The sequence below is a fragment of the Pseudoliparis swirei genome, chromosome 4 (assembly GCF_029220125.1).
Source record: "Pseudoliparis swirei isolate HS2019 ecotype Mariana Trench chromosome 4, NWPU_hadal_v1, whole genome shotgun sequence".
In the NCBI taxonomy this organism is placed as follows: Eukaryota; Metazoa; Chordata; class Actinopteri; order Perciformes; family Liparidae; genus Pseudoliparis; species Pseudoliparis swirei.
In genome coordinates, this window is record NC_079391.1 from 34,461,590 (window position 1) to 34,474,089 (window position 12,500).

Genomic DNA, 12,500 nt, shown 5'->3' on the forward strand with positions numbered 1-12,500 from the left:
GGACTACTGAGGACCACTAGAGGACCACTAGAGGACTACTAGAGGACCACTAGAGGACTACTAGAGGACTACTAGAGGACTACTAGAGGACCACTAGAGGACCACTAGAGGACTACTAGAGGACCACTAGAGGACCACTAGAGGACCACTAGAGGACCACTAGAGGACTACCTGCAGAAGTCGGTCTCTTTACTGGTGGACTCTTCATAAACCCTGGTGCTGCCTTGAGAGCCCTGTAACCTCTGAGTGACCTCTGAGTGACCTCTGAGTGACCCTCCTCCCTCCTGTCTGCCGGCGGTGATCATGGTGATGAGTCCCAGGTGGACCTCCTCTGGAGAGGAAGACCTCCTGAGCTCTGAAGCTGTTCGATGAAGCGGCCCGCTGGACTCAAGCCTCTCCACGCAGACCCTCATCGTCCATCAGGTCCAAGAGGAGGAGGGGCCTGCCGCGACCTCCCAGGTCGCCTCAGGTCGCCGGCTTGAGGCCTTTTCCAAACGTCAGTGTTGAAATCAGGGAGTTGACGCCAGTCGTGATGAAGGCGGAGCTGCAGATGTGGAGGATGCCGGGACCTCCACCCAGAGACAGATGTGCGTTGACCTCTCTGTTTCTTCATCCGAGGGGCCCCTCATGACGCAACACCAGCCCCAGCTGCCTGCCGGCTCCGCCTCCGAGGCCTCGCTGCCGTCTGAGGAGCGCCGAGCCGGGGATCGGGTTCCAGGCGCCGGGGCTTCTGGGAAACCGGGCGAGACGCGGGTAATGTGGCCGACCCCCGTGACGGCGGTTCAGATGGACCCTCCTGAAAAGACACATGTGGACCGGCTCTGTGTCTCATCCAGGGTTCTGGTCCCACTCAAAACCCCTCCATGCTAGCAGCCGTAGCCTCGTGACCTCAGGTGGGCGGAGCTCTCTCTCCACGGACCTGAGGCTCCACATGGAGATCAAACACCAAGAGGCTCGTTCATGAGGTCCACAGGGGGGGCTGAAGGTGTGCGTGTGCGTGTGTGTCTGTGTGTGCGTGTGTGTGTGCGTGAGGGTGTGCGTGTGAGTGTGTGCGTGTGTGTGCGTGTGTGTGAGTGTGTGTGTGTGCGTGAGGGTGTGAGTGTGTGTGTGTGTGTCTGTGTGTGTGTGTGTGTGTGTGTGTGTGTGCGTGTGTGTGTGTGCGTGAGAATTGTGCGTGTGGTGGAGTGTGGCGGCCAATAGTGTGCGTGTGTGTGTGTGTAAAAGTGTGCGTGGTGTGAGTGTGTGTGTGTGTGCGTGAGGTAATGTGATATGCGTGGTGTGTGTGTGTGTGTGTGCGGTGTGCGTGAGGTGTGCAGTGTGTGAGTGTGTGAGGCGTGTGCGGTGAGTGTAAAAGGCAGTGTGTGTGTGTGTGCGTGAGGGTGTGAGTGTGTGTGTGTGTGCGTGAGGGTGTGCGTGTGAGTGTGTGTGTGTGTGTGTGTGTGTGCGTGAGGGTGTGCAGGAGGTAAAGGTGTGTGTCTGTGTGCGTGTGAGTGCGTGAGGGTATGCGTGTGAGTGTCTGTGTGCAGTGTGTGTGCGTGAGGTGTGGGCAGAGTGTGTGTGAGGTGCGCAGTGTGTGTGTGTGCGAGGTGTCGTGTGAGTGTGTGTGCGTGTGTGTGTGTGTGCGTGAGGAGGTGGCAATTATTATTATTGTGTATGCGTGGTGTCGCGTGTGAAGTGTAATGTGTGTGCGTGTGTGTGTGTGTGCGTGAGGTGTGAGTATGTGTGTGTGTATGCGTGAGGGTGTGAGTGTGTGTGCGCGGAGGGTGTGCGTGAGTGTGTGTGTGTACGTGTGTGTGTGTGTGTGTGTGCAATGTGAGGGTGTATATAGGTGTGTGTGTGTGCGTGAGGGTGGGCAGAGTGTGTGTGCGTGTGTGTGTGTGTGCGTGAGGGTGTGGAGTGTGTGTGTGTGCGGAGGGTGTGCGTAAGTGTGTGTGCGGTGTGTGTGTGCGGAGGGTGCGTGGTGAGTGTGTGTGTGTGCGCGGTGTGTGTGTGTGTGTGCGTGAGGGTGTGCGTAAAGCGGTGTGTGTGTGCGCGCGGTGTGTGTGCGTGAGGGTGCGGTGAGTGTGTGTGTGTGCGGTGTGTGTGTGTGTGTGGTGCGTGAGGGTGTGAGTGTGTGTGTGTGTAAAAGCTGTGTGTCTGTGTGCGTGTGTGTGTGTGTGTGTGTGCGTGAGGGAAGCCTGCGTGGTGGAGTGTGTGTGGCATGTGAGGGTGCGTGGTGAGTGTGTGTGTGGGCAGGTAAAGTGAGGGTGTGCATCTGCGGTGTGTGTGCGTAGTGTCTGTATGTATGCATAAGTGCAGGTGTGCGTGGTGTGTGTTTCTGTAAAGCGTATGTGTGTCTGTGTGTGTGTGTATATATGTGCGTGAGGGTGTGCGTGAGGGTGTGCGTGCAGAGTGTGTGTGTGTGTGTGTGCAGGTGCGTGAGGGTGTGCGTGTGGTGTGTGTGTGTGTGTGCGCAGGGGTGTCTGCGTGAGGGATTGTGCGGTGAGTGTGTGTGCATCTGCGCGTGTGTCTGTGTGTGTGTGTGTGTGTTTGTGTGCGTTTGTTAATGGAAGTGTGTCTGTGTGTGTGTGTGTGTGCGTGTGTGTGCGTGCGTGTGTGTGTGCGTGTGTGTGAGTGTGTGCGTGTGTGAGTATGTGCGAGTGTGTGTGTGTGTGTGTGGTTCTGATGAGTCTCTGTGTCCTCAGGATGTGACTCTGGGTTTGGCCACGCCACGGCGAAGTATCTGGACGCCATCGGCTTCGAGGTGTTCGCCACGGTGTTGGACCTGTCAGGGGGCGGAGCCAGAGAGCTGCAGAGGCGCTGCTCGCCGCGCCTCACCCTGCTGCAGGTGGACATCACCCAGCCTCATCAGGTCCAACAGGCCCTGATGGACACCGAGGCCAAGCTGGGCCTCAGAGGTAGAGACCGGCTCAGAGCCGCCAGCTGGTCCATTACGGCTCCGTGGTTCTGGTTCTGATCAGCTTCAGTTTCTACTCTTTACGAGAAGAGATGCTTTCTAGGAATCACTGAAACTATTAAAGAACCGCTGGGAGAGGAGTCAACCAGAGGAGCCCCCTGGTGGTCAGGAGGGATAATGAAGCTTTAACACATGAAGTATAGACTTCTATACAACCAGAGGAGCCCCCTGGTGGTCAGGAGGGATAATGAAGCTTTAACACATGAAGTATAGACTTCTATACAACCAGAGGAGCCCCCTGGTGGTCAGGTGGGATAATGAAGCTTTAACACATGAAGTATAGACTTCTATACAACCAGAGGAGCCCCCTGGTGGTCAGGAGAGAGAATGCAGCTTTAACACATGAAGTATAGACTTCTACACAACCAGAGTGAGCCCCTTGTTGTGAAATGGCTAACATGAGGGTTACTTCTTTAACCAGAGGACCCTGGTGGTGGTGGGATAATAAAGGGGGGGGTTACACATGAAATGGGGGGCCATACAACCAAAGAGCCCCTGTGCGAGGGTTGGAGCCCAAACCCCAGGGGAAGGGGATGGGGGGGGCTTCCCAGAAAGGAAAACCCCGGGGGTTCCCGGGAGAGATGCCCCCGGGTTACCCCCAAAGCCCAAGGGGGTCAACAACAGAGAGTCTTTTTCCTCGAAGGCTGAATGGTTAGCCTTCCGGTTCCCCCCTGTCCCCCCAAAACCCCCCGGGAAAGGTACACAGGTGTGGTGGTTGGTACATAAAGGAAAGGGAAGGTCAGGGCACAGGAATGGGCACATACAACCATAAAGGCCCCGGCGGTCCAAGGCGGTCTGGGCCCCAGGCACAGGAAGGGTCAGGTGGTCTTCCAGGCAGGGGAAGGGCACGGCCGGCTTCAGGGTACGATCCCGGTCAAACCGGTCCCAGGCTTCAGGGCAGGCAACAAAAGGGCAAAAGGGTCGTAAAACAACAGAGGTCAAGGGGGGCGGCACTCAGGCTGGGGAAGGTGGCAGGGTCCGGGTTGGGGCAGGGGCCCAAAATGGGGCTCAGGACACGGCAGGGGACAAAGGACAACAGGGACAGGTACAGGTACAAGGTAAAAGGTACAGGTAAAAGGTCAGGTACAGGTACAGGTAAGGACACAGGTAAAAGGTCACAGGTACACAGGTACACAGGTACAGGTACAAAAAGGTACAGGTACAAGGGGACAGGTACACAGGTACAAGGACAGGTACAGGTACAAGGACAAGGACAGGGAAAAGGTAAAAGGTACAAGGTACAAGGCAAGGACAGGTACAGGCACAGGACAAGGCACAGGACACAGGTACAAGGACAAGGTACAGGACAGGTACAGGTGGTCCCGGTACAGGAAAAGGTACAGGTACACAGGTACAAGGACAAGGTACAGGTAAAACAGGTACAAACGGTACAGGTACACAGGTACAGGACAGGGCAGGGAAAAGGACAGGTACAAGGTACATAGGCCCCGGTACAAGGTACAAGGCACAGGTACAAGGTACAGGTACAGGACAAGGTACAAGGTACAGGTACACAGGTCAGGTACAGGTAAAAGGTACAGGTACACAGGTACAAAGGACAGGTACACAGGTACAGGTACACAGGTACACAGGTACACAGGTACAGGTACACAGGTACATAGGTACAGAGGTAAAGGTACAAGGACAGGTACAAGGTACAAACAGGTACAGGTACACAGGTACATAAGGAAAAGGTCATGGGCAGGTACAGGACACAGGTACAAGGTAAAAGGTACAAAGGGACAGGTACAAAGGACACAGGTCAGGTACAAGGGGGGAACAGGTACAGGTACATAGGGACAGGTACACAGGTACATAGGGACAGGTACAGGTACACAGGTACATAGGGACAGGTACAGGTACATAGGGACAGGTACAGAGGTACACAGGTACATAGGGACAGGTACAGGTACACAGGTACATAGGGACAGGTACACAGGTACATAGGGACAGAGGTACAGGTACACAGGTACATAAAGGAAAAGGTACAAAGGGGGGAAAAGTACACAGGTACAGGTAACAGGTACAAGGGGAAAAAGGTAAAAGGTACACAGGTACAAGGACAGGTACACAGGTACAAAAGGACAAGGTACAAAGGGGGGACAGGACAAAGGACAGGTTTCAGGTACACAGGTACATAGGGAAAAGGTACAGGGGCACAGGACAGGAAAGGGACACAGGTACAGGTACAGGTACAGGTACAGAGGTACAGGTACACAGGTACAGAGGTACAGAGGTACAGGTACACAGGTCAAGGTCAGGTAAAGGACAGAAAGGCAGGAAGGTAATTAAGGTACACAACAAGTCAAGTTAAAGGTTACCCCCGGGGTCAGGACCCAGGTTACCCGACCCCCTGGAGTCAGGATGGGCCCCGGTTACCCGACCCCCCAGGTTCAGGATGGGCCCCGGTTACCTTGACCCCCCAAGGTTCAGGAGGGGCCCAGGTTTACCTCGACCCCCCAGGTTCAAGGGGCCCCGGTTACCCTTACCCCCCAGGTTCAAGGGGCCCCGGTTACCTTACCCCCCAGGTTCAGGGGGGGCCCAGGTTACCCCACCCCCCAGGTTCAGGATGGGCCCCGGTTTCCCTTACCCCCAGGTTCAAGGGGCCCCGGTTACCCGACCCCCCAAAGGACAGGAGGGGCCCCGGTTACCCTTACCCCCCAGGTTCAAGGGGCCCCGGTTACCCTTACCCCCCAGGTACATGGGCGGAACATTTTTCGTCAGGTCAGGTACGGTTTAAAAACAGTAATTTTTTTTTTGGGGTTTGGGGGTTTGGGGGGGGCCGGCAGGTCGGGGGGCGGTGGGGGTGGTAAGCAGGCCAGTAAACCCGGGGGCCCTAGGTAACCCGGGACGGAGGTACCCGGGGTTCTTTCCTCATAGGAAGGTACAGTACCCCCCAGGAAGGACACAACAAGTACAAATTAAAAAACAGATACATACACAACAAACATAAATACACAACAGTACACAACAAGTACATACAACAAAAAATAAAAACACAATACATAACAACATACACATAAATTTCACAACAATACAATTAAAAAACCCCCATAACAATAAAAAGATCCAAGATCACACAAAAAAATCCAAATCAATTAACCCACCCCATATTCAACCCAAACCCGAAAACCCCCAGTAAACCCCCAAAACCCATACCTTACCCCACATATCAAACCCCATTACCCACCACCAATATCAAACCCCAGTAAAACCCTACCCCAGATCAACCCAGTTTAAAAACCCCCAAAACCCCACATTAAACCCCCCAAAAATCCCCCATTTAAAAAAAAACCCCAAAAACCCACCAAAAAAACCCCCCCAAAACACACACGCATACACACACAGATACACACACACAGATATATATACACACACACACTCCCATATACACACACTCACACATACACACACACACTCACACACACACACTCTCAGTCAGTCACCACTGCGGCTGCCAAAATAAACAAACAGCTGTTGCTGGTTTCCAACCGACATCCAGAACACGGGATGAACCCCGGCGTGAATCAGGAGCAGATGTGTGTGGTCCGTGTTCATCATGAGGAAGAAGAGGAACACCTCTTCATCACAGAGCTGTGGCTCTGTGAGGAGAGCTTATGTTCAGTGTTCTAGTATTTATGATTTATACTGGACAAAACGACCAGAGGAGTCGCCCCCTGCTGGTCAGGAGAGAGAATGCAACTTTAACACATGAAGCAGAGACTTCTATACAACCAGAGGAGTCGCCCCCTGGTGGTCAGGAGAGAGAATGCAGCTTTAACACATGAAGCAGAGACTTCTATACAACCAGAGGAGTCGCCCCCTGGTGGTCAGGAGCGAGCATGCAGCTTTAACACATGAAGCATATACTTCTATACAACCAGAGGAGCCTCCCCCCCTGGTGGTCAGGAGAGAGAATGCAGCTTTAACACATGAAGCATAGACTTATATACAACCAGAGGAGCCCCCTGGTGGTCAGGAGAGAGAATGCAGCTTTAACACATGAAGCATAGACTTCTATACAACCAGAGGAGTCGCCCCCTGGTGGTCAGGAGAGAGAATGCAGCTTTAACACATGAAGCATAGACTTCTATACAACCAGAGGAGTCGCCTCCCTGGTGGTCAGGAGAGAGAATGCAGCTATAACACATGAAGCATAGACTTCTATACAACCAGAGGAGTCGCCCCCTGGTGGTCAGGAGAGAGAATGCAGCTTTAACACATGAAGCATATACTTCTATACAACCAGAGGAGTCGCCCCCTGGTGGTCAGGATAGAGGATGCAGCTTCAACACATGAAGCATATACTTCTATACAACCAGAGGAGCCCCCTGGTGGTCAGGAGAGAGAACGCAGCTCTTCCACATCAACACAACCAGAGTTGACCCCCTGAGGGACCTCACATATGATGTTGGCTCATTGGTCACCTGGAGTATGACGTTGTGATGTCGTGATGATGTCGTGATGATGTCATGATAATGTTGTGATGATGTCGTGATGATGTTGTGATATTTTACAGATCCCGTGTTATAAAATTTAATGATTTGGTTTATTATAAAATAATGCAGACAATGTACAGAGCTAAAGCAAAGTCACTGCCAGACTGTGTACAAAGTTTATTTTCAATACATGAGTGTAAAGGCTCCTCCACCCTCCCCTCTTTTGTGACGACTGACCAGGTGAGAAGACAGCTGGAGAAACTACACCAGCGCAGAGCTGAAGGTCCTGATGGCATCAGCCCCAGGGTCCTAAAGACCTGCGCCACCCAGCTGTCTGGTGTCCTGCAGCGCTCTTCAACCTCAGCCTGAGGCTGGGGAAGTCCCGTGCTGTGGAAGACGCCGTGCCTGGTCCCTGTCCCAAAGAAGTCAGCACCATCTGGCCTCAACGACTACCGCCCGGGCGGCCTCACCTCCCATGTGATGGAGGTGCTGGAGGGTCTGGTCTTGGCCCACCTCGGGCCGCAGGTGAAATCATCGTTGGACCCTCTGCAATTTGCTTACCAGCCTCATGTGGGAGTGGACGACGCCATCATCTACCTGCTGCAACGAGCTCAGTCGCACCTGGATGGAACCGTGTCTCTGTGAGAGTCACTTTTTGACTTCTCCAGTGCATTTAACACCATCCAGCCACTGCTGCTGAGTGAGAAGCTGCGGGGGCCCGGTGGACGCTCCCACCATCTCCTGGATCACTGACTACCTCACAGGCAGACCACAGTTTGTCAGAAGGGGCCCGTGTGCTGTCTGGAACGGTGGTCAGTGATGTTGAGCCCCACAGGAACTGTTCTGTCTCCTTCCTCTTCACCCTGTACACCAGTGACTTCCAGTACAACACGGAGTCATGCCATCTGCAGAAGTACTCTGATGATTCTGCAGTGGTCGGGTGTATTAGGGATGGACGGGAGGAGGAGTACAGGGCAGTGGTGAGTGACTTTGTAAAGGGGGCCCGATGAGAACCACCTGCGGCTGAACGTGGCCAAGACCAGAGAGATGGTGGTGGACTTCAGGAGGAAGGCGACAGCTCCTACACCTCTGAGTGTCCTGGGAGTGGAAGTGGACATGGTGGAGGAGTACAAGTACCTGGGCGTCTCCATCGACAGCCGACTGAACTGGAAGGCCAACATCAACGCTGTGTACAAGAAGGGGATGAGTCGACTTTTTTTCCTGAGAAAGCTTCGATCCTTCAACGTGTGCAGCAAGATGCTGGAGTTATTCTACCAGTCGGTTGTGGCCAGTGTGCTGCACTTTGCCATTGTCTGCTGGGGAGCAGCATGGGAGCCGGTGACACCAGCCGCCTTAACAAACTGGTTAGGAAGGCTGGCTCCATCAACGTCTGCCAGCTGGAGCACCTGGAACAGGTGGTGGAGAGGAGGCGTTGAAGAAACTGGTGTCCATATTGGACAACCCGGACCACCCTCTCCACCACCTCCTACAGGGACAGAGGAGTACTTTCTCCAGTCGTCTCCTCACCCTCCGCTGCCACAAGGACAGATACAGGAGAACATTCCTGCCGACGGCTATGAGGCTCTACAACAGTTCACCTCTTGCCAGATCACCCTAACCCTTCTTATATTTTGTGTTTTGTTTTTATTCTTTGTGTTCTACACATCGAATAAACACACACTATCACACACACACAGATAATACACCACACATTACAACACACAAATACACACACACACATACACACAGCATATACAACAATATACACCACACACATAAAAACACTTCGGTCACACACAGATACACACAGACAGATTTAACACATAACAAATAAACACTCCAACACAAGATGTCGTCAAGGGCTGCATAAACAAAGCTGTTTTCTCAACACACCAGAAAAGGGGCCCCTGCGTGGTCAGGAGAGAATTTGGGCCCTTTCACATGGGGAAAAAGAGGACTTCATACAACCAGGGGAGTTTTCGGCCTCCCTGGTGGTCAGGAGAGAGAATGCAACTTTAACACATGAAGCAGAGACTTCTATACAACCAGAGGATCGCCCTGGTGGTCAGGAGAGAAAGCAGTTTTAAAACATGAAGCAAACTTTATACAACCAGAGGAGCCCCCTGGTGGTCAGGAGAGATGCAGCTTTAACACATGAAGCATAATTTATACAACCAGAGGAGCCCCTGGTGGTCAGGAGAGAGAAGCAGTTTCACATCAAACAAAAAACCAGAGGACCCCTTTCGGGGGGACCTTTCACATAAGATGTTTATCAAACCGAGGGGCGCCCCCGGGGGTCAGGGGGGAGAAAGAGTTTAACACTCTCAGACCCTCAGACCTCAGACCCTCAGACCTCTCAGACCTCTCAGACCCTCAGACTCTCAGACCTCTCAGACCCCTCAGACCCCTCAGACCCTCAGACTCTCAGACCCTCAGACCCTCAGACCTCTCAGACCCCTCAGACCCTCAGACCTCTCAGACCTCTCTGACCCCTCAGACCTCTCAGACCCTCAGACCCCTCAGACCTCTCAGACCCTCAGACCTCTCAGACTCTCAGACCCCTCAGACCTCTCAGACCCTCAGACTCTCAGACCCTCAGACCCTCAGACCCCTCAGACCTCTCAGACCCCTCAGACCTCTCAGACTCTCAGACCTCTCAGACCCTCAGACCTCTCAGACCCTCAGACCTCTCAGACCTCACCTCAGACCTCTCAGACCTCTCAGACCCTCAGACCTCTCAGACCCCTCAGACCTCTCAGACCCTCAGACCCCTCAGACCTCTCAGACCTCTCAGACCCTCAGACTCTCAGACCCTCAGACCTCTCAGACCCCTCAGACCCTCAGACCTCTCAGACCTCTCTGACCCCTCAGACCTCTCAGACCCCTCAGACCTCTCAGACCCTCAGACCGCTCAGACCCTCAGACCTCTCAGACCCTCAGACTCTCAGACCCCTCAGACCTCTCAGACCCTCAGACTCTCAGACCCTCAGACCCTCAGACCCCTCAGACCTCTCAGACCCCTCAGACCCTCAGACCTCTCAGACCTCTCAGACCCCTCAGACCTCTCAGACCCTCAGACCCCTCAGACCTCTCAGACCCTCAGACCTCTCAGACCCTCAGACCTCTCAGACCTCTCAGACCTCTCAGACCCTCAGACCTCTCAGACCCCTCAGACCTCTCAGACTAACATCTAGTCTGCTGATCCTGATCAACATGTTACCCTTCTCTCTCTGTCACCTGATGCATGCTGGGAAGTTGATCTGGAGTCCCTCCCCCTGCAGGCCAGTCCAGTGACCACGCCTACTGGGAGCGGCAGCACCAGCAGCGGCTGCAGAGCCTTCCCGCGGCGCTGCTGCAGGACTACGGCGAGGACTACCTGGCGGAGACCAAGGAGCTGTTCCAGGACCACGCCGGCCGCGCCGACCCCGACCTCGGCCCCGTCACGGACGCCGTGGCGCGGGCGCTGCTGTCGCCGCGGCCGCAGGTGCGCTACCTGGCGGGGCGCGGCGTGGGCCTCATGTACTTCATCCACAGCTACTGCCCCGTCAGCCTCAGCAGCCGCTTCCTCCAGAGGCTGTTCCTCAGGAAGGAGCTGCTGCCGCGAGCCCTGAGGGGGCGGGGCTCCGAGCTGGACCGCCACAACAACAACAACGAGGAGGAGAAAGAGGAGGAGCAGGAGGAGTAGCAGGAGGAGGAGGAGGAGGAGCAGGAGGAAGAGGAGGAGCAGGAGGAGGAGGAGCAGCAGCAGGAGGAGGAGACAGGAGGAGGCAGCAGGAGGAGCAGCAGGAGGAGGAGCGGAGGAGGAGCAGCAGGAGGAGGGAAGGAGGGAGCAGGGAGGATGCAGCAGGAGGAGGTGACCAGCAGGAGGAGGGATGACGCTTGGGAGCAGGAGGACAGGAGGAGGAGGACAGCAGGAGGAGGACCAGCAGGAGGATGAGGAGGAGCATGATGAGGGCATGATGAGGGACACAGGATGATGCAGGAGGAGCAGCATGATGAAGGAGATGATCAGCATGATGATGATGATGAGCCATGATGATGATGGCAGCCGGATGATGATGATGTTTGGCATGATGATTAGCTCCAGCAGTGAGCGGAGGGCCTGTCCCGTAGCGGCCCCTGGTCGGTTCTCCGGCCCTCGAGGGCCCCAGTGATCTGACCGATGGACCCCCGGTTCCCCGCGACGCCCCCTGGTGGACGGCCGGGGCGCAGCTGGAGGTCAGGGGGGCGGGGCCCGCTCCGGTGCAGCCGGGTCAGAGAACTCTTCACCTCCGTGGCCCAGAGGACAGAACCAGACGCTGCGATGACATCACCGCCTCCTCACGCCTACCGCCGCTCAAAGGACCAGAAGAAGAAAAACGTGTAAAAATTGAACAAACACGAGGAGAAAGAGGTTTACATCTCTAGGAATATAAACCAATTAAGAACAACCATTAGTCTGGATTTAATACAGGGGATTAAATCAGGATTCAATCTTTAATCAGGATTACATCTTTAATCAGGATTAAATCTTTGATCAGGATTAAATCAGGATTAAATTAGGATTAAGTCTTGAATCAGAATTTTATTCTGGATTTTCTGCCTCGTTAGCCGATTGGATAACGATCGATCAATGTATCAGTCAACCACTTCCACTGATCAATTAAAATGATTGACAGGTCCATTGATTGGTTGTCTGAGCTCTAGCTCCGCCCCTTCGCTCCGTCAGGAGGATGTTTACAGATGTGATCCTGGTCCAGAGAGGCAGGAACAAGAATCCTTTCAAAACAAAAGTTTCTTTAAAATCAGCGTTTTCTCCGTATGATCGATGTTAAGTTTGACCCTTCACAATAAAAGCTCCTCCTCTCCGTCCCGTCGCCCGGCTCCGGACCTCTGGTTCTGACCAGGTTCTGGTTTCATCAAACTATTTATGGCGTCTTTACTTTCATTGTTACTGTGAATTTTGTATTAAATAATGTTTCAAAACATGAATGTGAAACGTTCACTTCAGTCTTTAGAGGAATAAAGACTTCAGGAGGAGAAGGTTAAGGTTAAGGTTAAGGTTAGGGTTAAGGTTAAGCTCAGAGAAACATGAAGAGAACACACACAACACACACACCTTTATG

General features: G+C 53.8%; 1 protein-coding gene across 1 annotated transcript in view; it reads left to right on the forward strand.

The window, feature by feature from the left end:
* The window catches only part of hsd11b2 (hydroxysteroid (11-beta) dehydrogenase 2), a 13,712-nt gene extending 2,629 nt beyond the window's left edge, over positions 1-11,083 (forward strand). The window contains 2 exon segments of the mRNA XM_056413705.1: positions 2,685-2,897; positions 10,677-11,083. Of these exon segments, the coding sequence (XP_056269680.1) occupies positions 2,685-2,897; positions 10,677-11,080 (617 nt within the window). The 3' untranslated portion in view covers positions 11,081-11,083.
* The last annotated feature ends 1,417 nt before the right edge of the window (positions 11,084-12,500 follow it).